This window comes from Octodon degus, unplaced genomic scaffold (assembly GCF_000260255.1).
Source record: "Octodon degus isolate 3935 unplaced genomic scaffold, OctDeg1.0 scaffold00141, whole genome shotgun sequence".
Classification (NCBI taxonomy): Eukaryota; Metazoa; Chordata; class Mammalia; order Rodentia; family Octodontidae; genus Octodon; species Octodon degus.
In genome coordinates, this window is record NW_004524717.1 from 1,601,323 (window position 1) to 1,620,809 (window position 19,487).

General features: G+C 42.6%; 1 protein-coding gene across 1 annotated transcript in view; it reads left to right on the forward strand.

Moving 5' to 3' along the window:
* Positions 1–19,487, forward strand: part of Frmd4a (FERM domain containing 4A) — a 320,985-nt gene that overhangs the window by 207,143 nt on the left and 94,355 nt on the right. Inside the window, exons 6-7 of the mRNA XM_004641746.2 lie at positions 9,645–9,701; positions 10,568–10,590. Of these exons, the coding sequence (XP_004641803.2) occupies positions 9,645–9,701; positions 10,568–10,590 (80 nt within the window). The remainder of the gene's footprint in view (positions 1–9,644; positions 9,702–10,567; positions 10,591–19,487) is intronic.

The window sequence follows — 19,487 nt, forward strand, 5'->3', positions numbered from 1 at the left end:
TTCAGTTAGCATAATTATAGCTGCTACTGCTCCCAGGCAGGGTGGCCATCCAAGTTTCTTCTTCTTCTTCTTCTTCTCCTTCTCCTTCTCTTTCTCTTTTTTCTCCTTCTCCTTCTCCTTCTTCTTCTTCCTCCTCCTCCTCCTCCTCTTCTCCTCCTCCTTCATTGTCATCGTCGTCGTCCTCCACTACTGTGGATTGAATTCAGGACCTTGCACTTGCTAAACAAGCACTTATTCTGCTGAGCTATCACCCCAGCCCAAGGTGGCCATCCAGTAGCCACTCTATTTAACTTTTAGGAAAGTATGACATTAGGTAGAGTTCTTGTTTCTCCTAGACTTTGGGTCAAGACACCCAAATAAATTATTCTCTTTTCTGATATGTTAAGGAAGAAGGTTTTCTACGATGAAGCAGGATCCACCTGTTGGTTACTTAGATCAGAAAACCTAGTATAGTTCCAACTAGTAAAATCTATTTGAACTATTTGAGAATTCCCTCCTCCTACACTTTTTGTTAGTAAATCTCTTTTTAGTAAGAGAGTGTGACACTGTAGGACAATTAGAAACTCATGGTTAAACATTTGGTCTTCCAAGTAGCATGGCAGAGCAAGAATAAAGAATCTCCAACTTGGAATTTCCCCAACAACAAGTGTGACTGCAGATCTAGAGGAAGGTTTCCAGAAAATGAAGTCAAAACAGAGTGAGGTACCTGAATTGGCTCACCTATGGCAGCCAGGGTTACCCAGTGCTTCTAAGGTGATGTCCATGGACAGAGCCTTTGTAGGTGCCTCATCAGAGCAGGAAACAAGGGCTGGGCTGGCCTACTCCCTCCCTGGGAGCAGGAGTCGGGCACATTGGCTGCCTCCCATTCTGAGCAGGGCCCAGACAATGGTTTGGTGTAGTTGTACACCCAGTGTCGATTTCTTTCACTCAATCAGCCTTGGGTTTCCTTTAGCAGACCTGGGTGAGTTTAAAGCATTGCCAAACGTGACAGCTATGATTCTAGTTTTTCTCTTTTGACTCTTCTCCAGATTCCAATTATTGAATACAGGAAAGGCAACATTCAGTAATTGGGTCATAGGTATCCGGGGTGCCATCTGAAGTTTCTTCTTTGAACAGATGACAGAGAACCATATTCCCCTGAAATATAAGTAGGGATGCAAAGACAAGATCATCAAAGACAACTTTCTTCCTCACAGGCTATTCTAATTGCCAACCTTTCTGGGCTTTTCCTGAAACAAAGAGTCACAAATGCCTGAACATAAGGGATTTCACTCCACATTCTATGTTCTAAGTAGAAGCAGTATAACTAAAAAATAGTCGCACAATTTAAGCTGATATCCCATACCCATCTGTCATCATTTCCTAGTTCTTATGGAACCCAAACCACACTGCCATAGTAAATAAGCTGTTCCTTTTTAAATTGAGAGAGATCAAAGATATGACCTTTCCCACTGACCAAGGCTATGGCCTAATGGTGAAGTCTGTGGGTATGGCTTATGGTTTCCCGTGGCTCCTCTTGGTGCTATAGAGATTTGATAACCATCATTGTTGATGATCGGCCTTAAGCTGGCATCCCATGCAGCAAAGGGTGACCCAGCAATCCCACAAGGGGTCCCTTGTGAGACTCGAGTATTCACCACACAGATGTCTTTGCCTGAAGATGGGATGACACCAGCACCTTTCAAAGAAGCACAGAAGAAAGCCCTACTGAGGGCTTCTTGCCTCCACTAACTTGGGATCCACTAACTCCTTAGAGACAAGGCATTGAGCCACCCTGTCCTGTAGATGGCTCTGCCTAGTCCTTTGTAACTGCCATGAGCTCAACGTGGAATCCCTTACACACACACACACACACACACACACACACACACACACACACCAGGATTCCCTTAGTCACCACTGAGACAGTTGATGGCCCTACTTAAGCAGGGTAGAGCCACCTGGGAAACGATATCTTTTGCATTTACCCTGAGAGGAAAAGCTTTAGTATTTTGTTTAAGGTAGTGGAGATGGAAACCTCTGTTTTAAGAAAAAACTTAATCATTCTAAGAATGAGAATGGTTGTCCCTTAACTCACAGTCACAGGAATTAAGCTTTACTGGCTGTCCTTTTATTTTTCCCAGGCTGTCAGTTTGGTTTCTTAATTACCTGTATTTTTGGTAGAAGAAACAAGGAAGAGAAACTAACATGGCGGAACCCATTTGGGTCCAAAAAAGGCCCTGTCTCATGACAAGACAAGAGGATGACCAGACATGACAAGAAAAGATTGTGGTCCAAGACAGCACCCTGAGAAAGAAACAGCCTTCCAGGGGAAACTGCAAATGAGACTTAGAGCACAAAGCATAAGGCAAGCTACCAAGTTGCCAACAGCTATTTTTCCCCAAAGAATGTGAAAGCTGAGAAAGGAATCATGAAGAACAAAAATGCAAGAACCACAGGGCACAGAAGTCACGGTTCAGCATTTGTAGCTCTTGTTCACAGATTTTCCCTTATAGCCTAACTAATAATTATTCATGGGAACCCTCATAATTTCTCAGAAATGGCAAATATCCTCCACAGTTGTTTTTGTTTTTGTTTTTGTTTTTGTTTTGCGGGAAGTTTGCAAGTAGCCAATCCAAAAGCATTATTCGATTCTCCTTGCTGCTGATTGGCTGACATCCTATAACTCATCTGGACCTGTGCACCAGCATCCCACAGCATACAGGTTGCTATACCACTGTAGCTATCTCTAGTGTTCTTAGTTTTGCTCTTCATGAATTCTTAAGAGTCTTAAAATGCCACCAAAACACCCTGCACCTTCTAAGGTTTCTTCTGCTAATGAACCTAAGCATTGAAGACATTTAAGACACTACAAGAGAAGACTGCAGGTTATTTTATTAAATTAAATTATTACAGTACTGTACACAACATTTTATTCAATTAAATTACACAACTATAGGAGACGTAGCATATTTGGGAATTAAACTATAAAAATAAACATGTATAGGCATTTTTCTGACCATATCTGAAATTATTGGTTTTTCAGTTTTCAGGTGCTCTAGCAATATAACTCCCACGAATTTCAGGGTCCATCATAATAACAAGTTCTCTGACTATTTAATGTGTACTCACAGAGTGACTGCAAGTGGGAAAACTAAAGGAGATATAAACTTGAGGTAGCCTGTAGGCCCTTTACTGGCTGGGAGAAAAACAAAAAAAAACAAAACTCTATGGCCATGTGCTCCTTGTCCCCCATCCCACAGAAGGGAGGGAGACAGGGGAAGAAGAAACACCCTTTGTAGCACTTTAGAGAGAAATAAGCACACCAAAATTGGTGCTCACAGGGCCTTACCTGTTCTCCTGGATGCCTAAGGTACGTATGTTACTGGGTTTGGGGGTGCTGGGGTCACTTTCTTGAGGTGGTTTCTGCATTCTTTCTGTCCTGAGCAAAGAACTGATCAAAACAAGCACAAACAGTAGCCAAGTTTTACTAAGGGTAAGAAAAGAAATGATCTGGAGAGACTTTGGGCCAAGAAAAAAGAAGAAAAGAAGTCCACCCTCCAGCGTGCTTGTGGCCACTGTGCAAAATGTAGCACAGGGGCCTGAACCTCACCTTTTTAACTGTGTGCCTTTCTACCCATTAAGTATATTCACTACATCTAAAATCTAAATTGTGCTTCATCTCAATGCTTACTTACCTTGTCTGACAATGCTAAGCAAACAAACAAGATGCATGGTCCCCACCTAAGGGCAGACCTCGGGCTGGAGGCAAAGTTGGCATGAGGGCTTCTCTGATTGGGCGTGTAGGATTGCCTTTCATGACCTGTCCCTGTATGGTACAGGGCTGGTACTCAGAAAGCTGCTTTTTGTGGATTATCCTCTAATCCTGAAGAGCAAGTCTTTGTCTATTCCGTGGAATATCATCTCCAAGTTTGGTGCCTATGTGCACATGCTGCATGGAAAAGGCTAGAAATCCCTACTTTGTGTGAACCGAGGGGATCTTGCCCAACCTTCCTTTCTGAGATGTCTGTGCTGGTCTGGGAACTTCACCTATTATTGGAATTTAAGTAATTTTCCTTTGGCTACATTTGCCACTTAGGTTCAAATGCTATCAATCTTGTTGATATGGAAATAAATGGTCTTCATTGAAGATCTCCGAAGAGCTTTGCTAAGTGCACAGATGATATCATCTCATCTGTAGGTGGGAAAAATGAGACCCAGAATCCAGTCCCCCAGGACAGAGGAGCCCACACAACTATTACCCTCTGAGTTACAGTTTATCGCTCAGCTGGACCGATGCAAAGTTAGTGCCTGTGCTTGGATGGCAGAGAGGAAAATACAACAGAGAGATGGAGAGGCATTTTCTTGTTCATTCCTTAGAAGCATTCCCATGGATCTGTCATCCTGCCTGTGCCAACTTTTGAAAGAGATTTCTCTGGGATCGTGCTATCAGCTCTGGGCAGTGACCAACAGCACAAAGCTCCCAATGCCACAGACATAAAGTCACAGCTCAGCATGACTGGAAGGCACACCATAGGTCACAAGACAAACGTGAAGTGACTTGACTGCTGACTCTCTGGCAAAAAGCTAAGGAAGCAATTGTGCAAGTTTGCAGCAGTATTATGCTGTGCTCTAGCCTGTCGACCTGGAAGCAACTCCATGCAGCCATTATGGATTGTGCAGTGAGGTGTAGCAGCTAGAGCCACAAGAAGGAGGCTAGCAAACTGAGCTAATGTGGGCGCTGTGACCAACTTTGATAACCTACAGCGTATAAGCTGGGGTTCTCCACAGACACAGCAGCAACAAAATACACATACACAGGCAGATCAAAAACCACAGTGTGAAAGGAAAAAAAAATAAAAATGCACATAATCCTTTTCTGTAAAAAAAAAAAAAAAACTACAGTGTGTGTCTAAATAAAAATATTTATTTTCTAAAAGACCTCTTCCATGGGAGTCTTTATGAGGTGTGATCAAACTACGGTGAATGCTGCTGCCCAGCGATATGGTGGAAGGGCAGGCTCCTGAGAACACCAGTATCTCCTCATCTACCTTATTCAGGGGATCTCTCACCATGGGACTTCCGGATCTTCCCCAAAGTCCAAATGCACATAAAAGATAAACACTGTGAATTGATGGGGCATCAAGGCAGCCATGGCAGCTCAACTAAAACCACTCAGGAAAGAGCACTTTCAGAACTGGTTTGTAAAGTCGCAAGAAAGAAGGGATAAGTATGTTCGAAGCAAGAGGGACAATTTTGAGGTGGGGGTTCATGCCAATGTGTCTTTCACTGTGATGATTTTTTTAAAAATATTTAAACATTCACTGTATTTTGTGATTACATCTAGAAGGACATCTGTCATGTGGGTTGGCTCGTGGGACAGTGCAGACTGAGAAGTCCACAATATAGTGCTCAGGGAAGCGGAGCTATAACTCCGTCCAAGCCCAGAGGCATGAGAACCAGGGTGCTGGTGCCCTAAAGCCCGGCCCAAGAGTGTAAGAGGATGAGCTGAGGTGTCCCAGTTCAAAAAAGTGAGGAGCACTTTTCCCTCTTCTGGTCCTCTGATGGCCACGTCTTTTTGTTCCTTACCATTTTTCATGGATAAAACAAACAGCACATATCGAAATGAGATTATCCCAGGTCCACTCCCACCATGGCCCATGGTTCCCAGGCAAGGGTCTCACGCAGAAAATGACTGCAGAGACCCTTCTCAGACCACTCTGAGGGCACTGGGCCCTCTGCACAGCACTGTGGGCTACACAAGCCGGAGAAAGCCACCAGCCACCACATGTGGCCAGATGGAAGTGGCTAGAGGTACCCCTCAGTCTCCTCCTCCCAACCCACTTCCTCATTTTGACTTCTGTCAAGGGAAAACCCAAGGCCTCCAGAAAGTATAGAGATTTTGCACACAGTCTTTGTTGTCTTGTTCAGTTTATTTTCTCTTCTTGAGCAGAAACACACGAAAGAAACCACCTCTGGCTTGCCAGGGAAGTCAGCTGAGAAAAAGGGAGAGTCATTTTTTGAATGTTACATGGCAGCGTGTTTCTGACAGGAAGATCCCTGGAAACTGCTTGCAGCCCCTGTACGGGGAACCCAGCTTTCAAGTGTTCAGAAACAATGGGAAATTTTGGAGTGACCAGAAATGTGGCTCTGTTCCATCCTGGTGAAATCTTAAAGAAAAAGAAAAAAATCATGTGAGAAAGTGAAGTGTCAAAGGGGGAAAGTTCTGGTAACAAAGGGCATCAGGATCTTGGAAGAGGCTGCCAGAGTACGAAAGTCTTTTCTTAACAATGAGGAACACGCGTTCCCGCCATTCTTGGCTTGGTTTTCACACACGCTGTTTTAGAGCCCCATGTCGGCTCCTCTGCAGACATCCACTGAGCTGATCTTTGAGCCCAGTGAGTACTAAACAGGGACTGTAAGAAGTAATAATGCAGCCATCTTACCCATCAGGTTTAGAAGCGTGCACAGTACCTATGGCGCTTTCTCTTACTCCTTTCCCTCTTCCTGGGCACATCTTGACTCTGTCGTCCCTGGGAGACGATCAGGGTCAGACAAGGTGAAGACTTACCAAGTTAGAGGTTCTGTGGCAAGAGAGAGCTTGCCTTAAGCAGCTTGGGCACGTAAGGGTGTGTTGTTGGACGCTTTACTGTAGAGTGTAGTACCGTGCAGTTAATATTCACCCACAAAACCTCCTGAACCGCACAGTGAACTGTGTAAAATAAACAGCCTTCCTCCTCCTCCCAGCCTTCCTCCCAAAAGACATTTGCATTCAGCTGAGGGAGGCGGTGGTAGGCCTGGAGGCTGTGCTCACGCCGAGCCAAGCGGGGCTGTTTTTTGATGGTTGACTCCGAGTTGCGCATCAGGTAAACCTCCCAGCAGACGTTAAGCATTAGCCCGCCTGTGGCTGCCTGCTCGATGTAGGTGTAAATGTTTGACAGAAAAGCACACAGACCGGTATTCTAACAAGGACTACAAGCACATTGGGAAGGCAACTGGTGGGAAAGGAAATGCATGTAGTGAGAGAAGAAATGATCTATTGTGGAAACCCTGGACAGAGTGTCCGTTAACTCACTCATACACTGTTCAATGATTTACCTTCTGATGGGACCTGGTAACCCCAGAACTGCGATTCCAAGCATTCTTTCCCGTACCTGTACTGACAGTCTATATCAGTTACCATTGCTAGAAGGCTCTTTCAGCTGGCTACATAAAGAACTAGTGTCATTTTTCTATATAATGGTGAGTTCTCTTAGCCATACTTCTGGGAGGAGGGGTTCGGCCGCAAAGATTATTACCCACCTTTGAAATTCTTAGGCCTCAAAGAGCCTGAAGAGATCCCTTCTTCAACAAACATAGGGTTCCTGCCTGTACCGTCTTGTATTACAGAGGCTAGTTCTGTATTTCCCCCAAAATAGGAGAGACATTCATGAATCAAAGTTTGGTTTAAAATGCAAATGAAATGTAACTCAATCTAATTTCAGTTGTAGGTACTGTTTGAGGATGTGCTGGTGAAGACCAAATCCTTACTATTTGGAGGGATGCAGGTCCTAAGGGAGGCTGAGCACTTTATTTATTTTAATTTTTTTATTTATTTGTGTGTGTGTATGTGTGTGTGTGTGGCCAGCTCAGCCCACCAGGGGGCGGGGCTGGCTGGCATGTAGTGCTGGGGGATTGAACCCCGGTCCCTGTGCTTTGCTAAGCTTGTTCTAAGTAGGTGCTTTAGACCACTGAGCCATCTCGCCAGCCCCCTGAGCACTTTAAAATGTTGGGCATTTGCTTTCTGCTCACGACTGGCTCGAAGGCCATGTGACTGTTCAAGTCCCTTTGACTTGAACAGAAACTCAAGTATTTTGGTTTCTGATCTTAATATAAGCACTAGCCTGGGCTAGCTGGTTTCTAAACCTCACCCAGCCCCGACTCTGTTGTCCAGTTTTATAAGAGGATAGTCCAACCATATCCAGGGAAGAAAATCAAGATGGACATCGCTACTCAATCTTGAAAATAGACGTACCACATCAGCCAGTTCATGAGTGCTTCTGCTGTCTGTCTCCCACATGAGATGCATACAGCAGCCAGGATTGTGCAGGCAGAAGTTCCCTGGGAGGGTAGATCATGTTAGATCTCTTTAGCCCAGACACATATACACACAGGGACATTTTTAGAGGTAATGGATGTGTTTATTACCTTGATTGTGGTGATGAAATCACAGGTCTGTGCATCAGTCCAAACTGAACAGATTGAATGTAAAATATATGCAGTTTTTGTTTTTCAATTATACCGCAATAAAACTTTTTTTTTTTTTAAAGAGGTAAGAACCACAGTCATGTGTCAGTCGACTCCATTAACAACAGGGATATGCTCTTAAAAGTGAGTCTTAGGTGATCTTGTCATTGTGCAAACACAGTCCAGTATCCTTGTACAACTCTGATGTCTGTGGTCATAATCATATGGGACCACTGTCATGTCCACCATTCACTGCTAACTAAAACATCTGGGGGTTTTATTAGTAATACGGTACATGTTTGCGAGACATAATGAATATACCCACTCTGGGGAGCTGGTACATATTCATACCGCATTTTCATTCTTTTTACTTTCCCTTCCCACCCCCCCATTTCCTTCCATCCCTAGACCTGAAAGTCCAGCTCCCTGTTTCCTACCACCTCTCTTCTTTTACTCCTTAACTCTCATGTAAAGGAGACTGTGTCTGTGTTTCACCCAGCATTATGGTGTCAAGGTGCATCCAGTTTGCTACATATGACTCACATGCACCCTTCTTTATGGTTGAGTAGAACTCTGTTGTGTATAAATACCACACTTTCTTTATCCACTCATCTGTGGGTGGATGTAAAAGCCCCGCCAAGATTTAACTGTTGTGAGTTGTATTTCTATAGACATGGTATGAATGAATCACAGCTCCCTGAAACATATTTACTGAGCATATACCTATGTATTCATTTTGAAAAATAAACACTTTTTAAAGCCAAGGATGAATTTATAGACTTTTAAGATCACGTTTATAGATCATAATTAAATATCTGAGGAAAGAATGAACAGGGTAAAACATTTCTGAACTAGACCTCATATAGCACTAACCGGTAGAGCCATTTGCAGTGGTAGAAACGTTGTATGTTTGTGCTGACAACATGATAGCTTCTAGCTACACTATATAGAACTATGAGCATGTGAACAAAGTGTGTAGTGTAACTCATGCCTAACGTAATAAAGAACTGTATTTTTAATTTAATTTTAACTTAAAGGGTCATAAACCCTTGCTTTCAGTATAATCTTGCTGTGAGTTCAAAAGTCAAATTCACAAAGAAAATGCAGTTAATAATCAAGCAACCTTACTCCTCCAGTGGTTAAGAAGACGAATATATGTGGAAAAAGCTAGGGATGGCCTACCCCGAGTGTCTCATTGGGATTTAAAGATTGAGATGACCCTGTGGGCTGAGGACCCCTGATTCTTTTTGCCTCGGAGCTGTGAAAGGGCATCAAGGAGTGTTAAAATCCAAGTCATTCAGAACAGTCATCTAGATGTTCTGTGAATATTTGGATTTTCCTGAGAAATTCCAGAGAAGATGAGACTTTTCAGAGAGCTATTATAAAGAATTTGTTGTTGAACGTGCAACTTACCATCCTTACTAATTTTCCTTTTTCAGGAGCTTATTGATGTTGACAGTGAAGTGGTGTTTGAACTGGCTTCCTATATTTTACAGGTAAGTGGTCCTACTGAAGAAAGAGGAAATAGTATGTGAAGCCCGTGGCCATATCCACTATTATTTGTCTGCCTTTTTCTAGCCACAAGCTGGACAGAGCTATTAAGAACACTGATTCCATGGTGGTAAATAGGGCATACTCTTATATCAAAATTTAAGACAGTGTATCATTGTAAAAGGAAGTTGTGTGTTTAACCTGAGCCCAAGAGAAATGGAGGTCATTCAATGACCTCACTCTCTTTGAATGTCATGCTCTTTTTTGTCCTGGGCACAGCCAAATGAATGGAATTAATCACCAAAGAATCACTCCATGCCCCTGAGAAAGACAAGAAAAATAATCCTTAAACTGGGAGGCAAGCCTTAGATTAGCTGTAACAATAGCAAGCTAAATTAGGGCGATATGCTTAATTTGTTCCTTCAATAGATATTTATTGAATAAAGCTATGTGCAAGGTATTAAATTAGCTTCCCTGAAATCTTTATGGCTCCTTCCTCTGCAGTCTTTTGTGTAGTTGAAAATTAGCCCACACTGCAAAACAAAAAGTAACATAAGAAATAGTTTTATCCGGACACATTTCAGGTTCAGAAACTTGAAACTTGAACAGATTAGACCAGGGACTAGAGGTGGCACTTGCATTTTGTCAGTGTGAATCCCTGTCTTTGGATATGAGTCGCTAAAGCTTAATTGTGTCTCCTATTGGGGTAGCGAGTGCACTTCCCTTCATCCTACGCCTGCTGTGACAGGATGATAGCGAAGGGAGGTGGACCTGCCCCACTCATTCCCAGGAGCTACCTGGATGACAATGTATTTTAATCTAACACTGGATGGATGTGTCTCACTGATGCTGGATTTTTTTCCCTCTACAGGAGGCAAAAGGAGATTTTTCTAGGTGAGTTTACAAATGGGAGTTTTTGTTTGCTTGTTTGTTTTTCATTTAAAAATGGACTCTTGCTTTTGTACCTATAATATTGTATTACTGATTAGCTCTACTCTAAGTTTATCCACTGCAGAAATAGACAAGGAAGAAAATACAACAGCAGCAAGGACATTCCTACCAAACAAACATCCTACAGGTTCCCCTGGGCCAGGTGGAGTTCAGTGTCGTACATGACTATTGTGCCAAGGTTGATAACTTGGCCAGGATCTCTGTGGGTCCTGGGGTAACCACTGTGCTGTTACCATGGCAACTATAGTTGTTAGGGTCATAGTAGCCCTAACAAATATATGCACCTCTATTTTTTTGTTTTGTTTTGTTTTTCATTCTGTCAATTTAGTCCTTGGCCCTCAAAGAACAAAACTCTGTCCTATAGGGAGATATGTCACGAACCTGTTACAATGTAAATATCCCATCTCATCTTTGTTTTCTAGACAACAGGGTTGGAGAAAACATTCTCAGACTCAACTAGTGGGAGCCACAACCCTGAGAGGAGGGTACTTCCCTCTGTCCTTCCTTCCACCAAGCCCTGCCCACTGGCCCTAGGGTGAAGTGGCTTGCAGAACCCTCGCTGGGTCTTCCAAGAGCACTGTGGGACTCCTGGCCCTAGTGAGGCTGTTGGCTCAAAGGCACTATTCCAGGAATTCTGTCTTATCAAGCTCTAGGAAGAATCAGAATAGCTCGTTCTTTGGGATTAACATCTACAGGCAGAAGGAGAGCATCCATGCTCAGGAAAGCTAAATGAGCACCCTGATTTAGGGCTGTAGTCCACTGTGAAAAAAAGTTGAAGATTGATATAAAAAATAAATATGAATCATACTCCTGCCCCATCCACACATGTGTATGTTTTGCCACGCCTTGAAGGATTTGATCTGGAAACAGCATCGCCGTTCCTAAGATCCATGTCAGTCAGATAGTTCAGCAAAGTAAAATATCATTTTAAAATCTAAAAACAGGGCTGGTAAGATAGCTCAGGGGACTAAGCACCTGGTTAGGCAAGTGCATGGACCAGGGTTCAATCCCTGGCACCACATGCCGTGCCAGCCCCACCCCCCAGTGCACTGAGTGGGCCACCAAGACCGGGTGTGGTGGCACATGCCTGTAATCCCAGTGCTGGGGAGGCTGAAAACAGGAGGTTCACTACGAATCCAAGTTGCGTAGTGAGACCCTGTACCAAATAGGTACAAGAAGACAAAAATCTAAGAACAAGTTAGTGTGTGGGTTTTGCAAGCCACAAGGTCTGTGTTGCAGTTAATCAGTTCTTCCTAAGTACAGGGTGTCTCGGGTGATAGGTAAGCAGCTTTGTGTTTGTATTGCAAGGAAACTTTATTCAGGGCAACAGAAATTGGAATATTGCATAAATGTTCATATATCACGAAACAATCTTTCTTCTTCTCCTCCTCCTCATCCTCTTTTTTTTTTTTTTTTTTTTTTCTGCTGGGAATGATTTACCAATGGCAGAAAACCATTGCATTTTTTGGTGGAACCAGGGATTGAACTCAGGCCCTTGCGCTTGCCAGGGAAGCGCTTATTCCACTGAGCCATCTCCCCGGCCCCCTCATCCTCTTCTTTATCTTCCTCCTCCTCTGGTCATCTTTCTCTTCTTCCACTTAAAATCATGCAGTCCATTCTTAGTTCACAGTCCACACAACAAGCAGAGGTCTGGATTTTGCCAGTGGCTTGCTGTTTGCTGACCTCTGGCCTACAGTAGAGTCCCCTCAGTTCCATTTGCACATTTGCCTGAGGAGACCTCCGGGCCTTCTTTATTTAGGGTTTCTAAGCCCTCAGGAACCAGAGATCATTAATAAATAATGACTTTTATGAGCCCTAGCTGGAGACCTTGAACCTTGTAGGTGAAGAGTCCCCAGTATTGAATTCACTCAATGAATCACTTCAGGGTTGTAGAATATGAAGCGTGTCTGTTTGTTTCTTTGCTATTTTCTGATGCACTTAATTTAGTATTAGAACGTGGAGTTTTGAAAAAATTCATGTTTACCTACAAAAACTTCTGAAGCTCTGTGAAAAACTTTAAAAACACAAACACAGTGGATTCTAGTATTTTGTCCACTTACTCTGAAGGTACTTTTGCATTTCCCAGCTCTGACTTCCACATAAACATTATTTATTTTTAAGAACAGCCTGGTAGTGTGGGGACAGCCTCATCTGGCCCCATAGATTGCAGGAATGTGATCACACGGGCTGCCAGCAAAGAGGAAGTGCAGGCCCAGCCCTGGTGGTCCTTCCCAGCCCCCTGATAAGCTTGTGGAATGCCAGCTTGCGTGTGGCTGGGCTCAACTGTCAGAGGTACCATCCAGCAGTTTGTTTACAGCTGTAGCTGTCAGGGTGGGAAAGGGTCAGGCACTGCTGCTGAAGGTCAGTTTATCTCCTCACATCGAAGCCACACGGCAGAGGGGGGATGATCTGTTACATGGGGTCCCGGAGCCACTTTCTGGAGCAGCTATGGCTCCTGAAACTCTTCAGACATCCGGGACAAATAGTGCCTGGATCTTGGGGATATGAGAAGTAATTTTAAATGGCCTATGTATATCACTTCCCATCTACATCTGGGAAGGCTGCAAAACATGAAAGTTGACCACATCTGGCTCGATGACTGAACATTACATATTTTACATGGCTCACTCTTGTAATTCAGTTTTATAGAAAGTGAGTTTTGCTATTAATCATTAATGTGTGACTCCGTAGTCTTAGTTATACATAACTGAATGGTTTTGACTTGGACGAATGCCCTGTAAATATAGTGCATTTTCCTGGACAGCATTCATGAATTAAGATGTCATCTTAGAAATACAGAAGCTTGAGAAAGGCTTTTATATATAAAACACAAGATTCAAGGCCAAATTCTAGGATATATAGAAATCTAGATGATCAAACAACCTTTTATTTATTTATTTATTAACTGTATTTAGTACAGGGTCCACAGGTTCTCACTATGTAGATTGGACTCGTGATTCTCCTGTATTCAGCCTCCCAAGTCCTGGGATTACAGGCATGTGCCACCACACCCAGTGTCAATCAACGTCTCAGAGCGCTGGGGGGTGGGGGACATGCACGGCACTCCGGGAATCGAACCCTAGCAGCTGTGCCCAGCGTAAGCAGGCGCGTTAGTCTGCTGAGCTAGCTGGTCGGTCCTTCGAATAACCTTGTGAATGAACGGTTTCACACAAAAGGCAAATTAATTCTTCCAGAGTCTGGGAAGGCCTGGAATCTATAACTCCTGAAAATATAATTTGTAAAAGTTGCTGTTATTTATGTATCCGAATTTTAGTGACTATATGCAGGCTCCGCTTGTGTGGCACGAGGTTATTAAAAGCCTATAAATTGCAGGTACAATTTCCTTGAAGCACAAGAGAAGAAAAGGCTATTCTTACAAATAAGAGAAGTCGAAAGTGCTGATGGGCTTCACTGGAAAAAGAACTATATAGAGACAACCCACAGCTGTAGCGCTTTCCCAGGCAACTCACGGGCTTTGTCTTTCTGCTGTCGCTTTTCCTCGCTAGCACACCCTGAAGGCTTATTCTTACGTAACTCTCTTCTCACCAGTTAAGGGAAATGCTCACTTCCGGTCTTAGTGATCTTCACCGTGAAACACTGGGTTTTGCATTGCTGAAAGAAAATGACTGAGATATAGACAGACAAGTGGCATTGTCTGTGGCGGGGAGAAATAGGTGCCGTGCGTGCTCATGTCCTCACATAGAGTGAACAAGTGTGTATGATATCGCTGAAAGGTTAGGAAATAGCCTTATCTAAAAATAACGTTTTCTCTCTTGTATTACTTTCCGTAGCGCCCTGCGGGTAATCTTGTTTCATTTCCTGGTGTGTGTGCGTGTGTATATATGTTAAAAATGAAGAATGTCTATCAACATTCAGGAAATCAGCGGACTTGGCACTTATGTTTAAAGACAAACAGCCTCAGAGCTATGAATCAAGGCTGGTGGAGGAGCAAACAGTAGGCGGAGACAGGCCAACAAAGTCTAAAAACAGAAAGTTCACACTGGATAACCGCAGCCGCCGATTCGCCAAGGAGCATACACCGCCACCGGTACACGCTGTGTGCATCCCCAAGTCAGCGTTTTCACTGCCAATCACCGACTTTTGTATTTTGAACTTTTAAATAAAAATCTTGGCTTATTATAGAAAAATATTCTCTTCCTTAGAAAAGGCAGTACAGAGAACACCATTTCATCCTTCCAACATCCACATTTTCTAATTATATTAGAAATCAATTGCTCTAATATAATTAAATTATTTTCTAATTAAACTTAATAGATTTATTATTATGCTGTGCTAAGTGAGGTGTGAAGTACAAGAACTTGATTTTTAATTTTTTTTCCCTAAAGGGCACTTCCCTGAAAACCCTTTTGATCAATTTCTTTACCTTCATCTTCAGAATCTTCTCACTTGTAACCTTCCAATCACCTCTAATCTGTGACATGCATTTAAAATAATGGTAATAATTTTAAACACAATTTGCAAAATGGAAATTTTGAACTGTTTTATGATTAACATTACAAATCATTAATGCTCAAGCACACTATCTTTAATATAAAGAATCATCCATCCATTAAGAGGGACTAGTTGTCACCTGCATTTTTTTTTTGTTAACAAGATTTATTGAAACCAGATCTGTCGCTCTGGGCTGCCCACTGGGATCTGGAACTCTCTCTGTTGTGGAGGAACAGATGCATCGCTGCTAACCACTAGGACAAGATTCCCCCAGCGTGAGATTTATTAGGACCTGAAAACCATCAGTACCTGAAAAGGACTGATATTAAGGAAATCCCATGCCGGGAGTCATGGACCACATTCTGCCTACCTGGCTGACCTCCTGCTCCCTAGGGGACCTGTGAGAGGTGATGGGAGGACCCCATGTCTAGTAGGCGTCTGCAGTCCTGCCTTTCCAAGTCAGCATGGTGACCCAGCGAGAACTTGGAGGTCAGTTCCTCTGACATCTGTGTAGAATTAAATACTGGTCTGCCTGAGAGAGTGTTAGCTTATCAGAACACCGCAGCCAGGGAGAACTCTCACTTTGTTACTAAGACATCAATCCACAGTTCTTTTTTTCTCCTGCCCTCAGAAGCTGAGCAATGCATTATCCAGTCAATAGAAACAAATGGCATCCTTTACCAAGGAGGGGAATTGATTTTTACCTCCATGTTAGAAGAATAATTATTTATTTGTGCTGAAAAATTCCGGTTAATTTCTATGGCTACACGTTCTTAGGTCCCTGGGAGAACAATCTGAGGTAAAAAGCATGAAGACCTTTTAATATTTTATCTTCTGTAAACTGTGGCACTGTGTAACCACCAATCTAGAGAGAAAGAAAGGTTTGTCACATACAAAATGTTCCTTCTTGATTTTTCCCTTTAAAAAAAAAAAAAGAAAGAAAGAAACTGATCTTGTAGCAGAAAATACCCCCACCCCGCAGCCAGTATATTTCAGTTTCTTGGTTTCCCAGGTAACAGTTCCTGTTCCATTTCTGGTTGTTCCTTTCTCTTAGAAACAGCTGAACACTGTGATGCATAGCTGGTCACTATGATGCACATTGTATAAGCCAGTCCCCACCTGACAAGCCGTTCTGCCTCCATACTTCCTGCTTGCTTATCCCATAAGCCCTAGACCCCAGCGATCGGGGCCTGGTATTCTGGGAAGGATCCCAATCAGTGCCCTTTGACGTAAATAAATCTGCCTCCACATACTGGGTGTCATTTCAGTGTTTCTCCTTGCCATTGCAGTCTGCCTTTTTAAAAAGCACATTTGTAAAGTAAACTAAAGCTGGCTTTCTGATCTGTGAAAATTCCAGGCTTGTAAGTTTTTTCACTCAGACGATAGGATGCAGTCATAGGCCAGAACAAGAATTTTCTTTTATTTAGGATTTTCTCTTTCATCTTTTCTGAAAAGTGATTTACTCTCCCTTGGAAATGACAGCCACTTTAACATTGGTACAGAATTTCTTCTGCTTAATAACAGAGGGAAAAATAGCAATCAATAAAGAAAAGCGTGAAACCCCACTCGGCTAATGAGGTATATAGACAAGAAAGCAGGACATGTAGAAGATCGACGAGAAAAAAAGACAACGAACTAATTTTCTTCTAAAGCACTTTGTCTTTTGGTAATGTAAACACTTGTATCAATCGTCGTTAAAAAGATGACAAAGTTATTTTCGTGCCCAGCTGACAGCTTGCATTGAGAGTTGATTAACTGAAAACAGCGGTCTATAAATCACAATCGCAATTGCTAGTCTGTTAATAGCATTACTCTCCACATACACAGGTGGTTTTAGTAGAACAAGTCCAAGCAAGCTTGGTTTTAAGTTATTAGTCATTGTGATCACTTAGGGTATGTTTTTCTATCGTTGTTTAAGTGCCACTGGAGAGAATACAGCTGTCACTGGCCGCATAGTGAGAGAAATGTGTTTGCTGAGACTTTTAGATAATTAGTGAAAAAATAGTTCTGCTGGGAGCAGTTAACATTTAGACTAGAACTTACATAGTGTGACAGTGTGTGTCACACCTAACTTTGTGAGTTTCACTATTGAAAACTTCCTAGGACAGACGTCACGCATTAAATTTGAAACACACCTATTGGCCCAAAGAAGATTTTCTGTGGGAAGAAGTAAAATTAATATAATTTTCATGTATTATATTTTATTTTTTTAAAAGAAAAGTAAAAAGAGGGCTGTGGAGCTTTCCCATGATTTAGAAGTGACCTTAAGGGCCATGAGTGATTTAAAAGCAGCTGGAATCTTTCATGCCAACAACAGCTTTTAAAAAGAACAAAATCTGTGAACATTTGAAGCGCAGTGTTCAAGTGGAAAAGTTATAACTCTTCAAGAAAGCTTTGTTTGGTGGACAAAAGTCCGTTTAACTGAGCTTTCAAGTGCGTAATTCGCTTTTTTGAAGCATTAAAAAGTATTCAGATAGGGCTTTTTGCGGGGTGCTATTCTTCAAATCCTATGAGAACTTTAAAAATATAAAGAGGAAATTTTGTATTATGTCAGCTCCATTCTTTTGTTAACCATTTATTTAATCTCAACATTATATTTGAGTGAATTCTGTGAACAGCAGAAAAGTTCATTCATTGTCATGTCAGCTTCAGAGTTGAGAGGCCCAAGCTAAAGGGTGACATTGTAGAAAATTAACCTGCTGGTTTTTTTCTCCTCAGGCTAGTTGAATAAAAAGTATTTTCCTCAAATCATGGACATAAGAAACAATCCTTAAGATTTATTTTTGAAGTTTGCACATTTCCTTCTAAATTAGAAATTTACGAAAGAAACATCCTTTCACCCTGGGAAAACCAGACTCATTAATCAAGAAAGAAATCTTCATGGATGTAAAAGACAGACACAGAAAGACAGAAACAGGATCAGAAATACTTAAAACCCATAAAAGGGTCTGTCACTTTGGCACTCCGTGGGGTTGGCGAGTAAGCATCCTTGACACAAGCCCAGAACAAGAAACCTGTCCTGGAAAACAAAAAAAAAAAAAAAAAACCGAAAACTTAGAGCGATCCCAGGCACTGCCCTTGGTCTGCAGGTGTTAAATGCAGTGGCAGAAATTCCAGACACACAGAGCACGGTCCCAGGGGCGAAAGATCCCGTGACATCTCCTAAACCACTGGCTTCCAGAGTCTTCCCCTGCACTGGGAGAAGCACGTGACTGGAAGGGGAAAGGCAAGTCTGCGCCTTTTCTTTGTGTGCTACAGGAAGCAGGAGAGATACAAGTCAAAATTTGCCCCAGATGGCAATGTTAGGTTTCCCACCAAAGGAGGTAAAGGAAAGTTTGTTTCCTAGAGCTTTCTGGAGTTCGGAATTGTGGGTGAGCCATGGAAGACCTGTACTGTCTCATTTTACTCGGGAACTGCGTTTTCCCTGGCAAAATGGACCTTCATGATATATTCGTGAAATGAGGAGGAGTTAGGAGTAGTATGTCAACATCTCTGAGTTTCATCCTAGTCCTTATATTATATTCGTATGACTTTATGGATTCAGTACTCAGTTGTTTTTATGCCACATAGGTCGAACCAGCCGACTTCAGGAAGAATTTTTCAACACGAAGCATATTCTCTGGGTCCCAGATTTCTCCTACAGATTCCACACACCTCATTTGGTTGAAAGGGAAGTTCCTGGAAAGGTTACTTCCTAATATTTGAAAAGCCAGCCCATTGTGGCCTTTGGTAATCATTTTCTCAAGTTTAACTTTGGCCTTCTTCAATTATATGACTTGGTTCAATTTGCTTTTGTTCATTGTGGCCAACTGGCCATTTGATGTATTGCTAAAAATCTTTGTTTTCCCCGGTAGACCGCTCTGACATCTCATGTTGTAAGCAGCAGGAGGCAGGCATTTCATCACAGCCCTACCTTCATGACAAGCTAGCAAAGCACTGATACACCTTTCCTGTGCTGAGGACATTAACAGCTATCTAAAAAATTAACTGCGCCAGGTGTGGTAGCACACTCACTCCTGTAATCCCCGTGTTCACATTCAGGAGGCTGAGGCAGGAGGATCACCACAAGTCTGAGGCCAGCCTAGGCTATATAATGAGTTTAAGGTCAGCCTGGCTATCATGACCTTGTCTCAAATAATATATACTGTTTGTGATCTTAGAGATTCAAGCTAGAGCCTCAAATATGTTAGGCAAGTGCCCTAACACTGAGTAACACTCCCAGTCCTTTAAAATATGTTTTATTTTGAGACAGGGTCTCACCAAGTTAGACAGGCTGGCTGCAAACTCAAGATCCTCTACTCACCCTCCAAGTATCTTGGATTACAGGTGTGTACCATCATGCCTGGCTTGTTCCATTTATACATGGAGAGCCAGAGGGAGATGAGGGG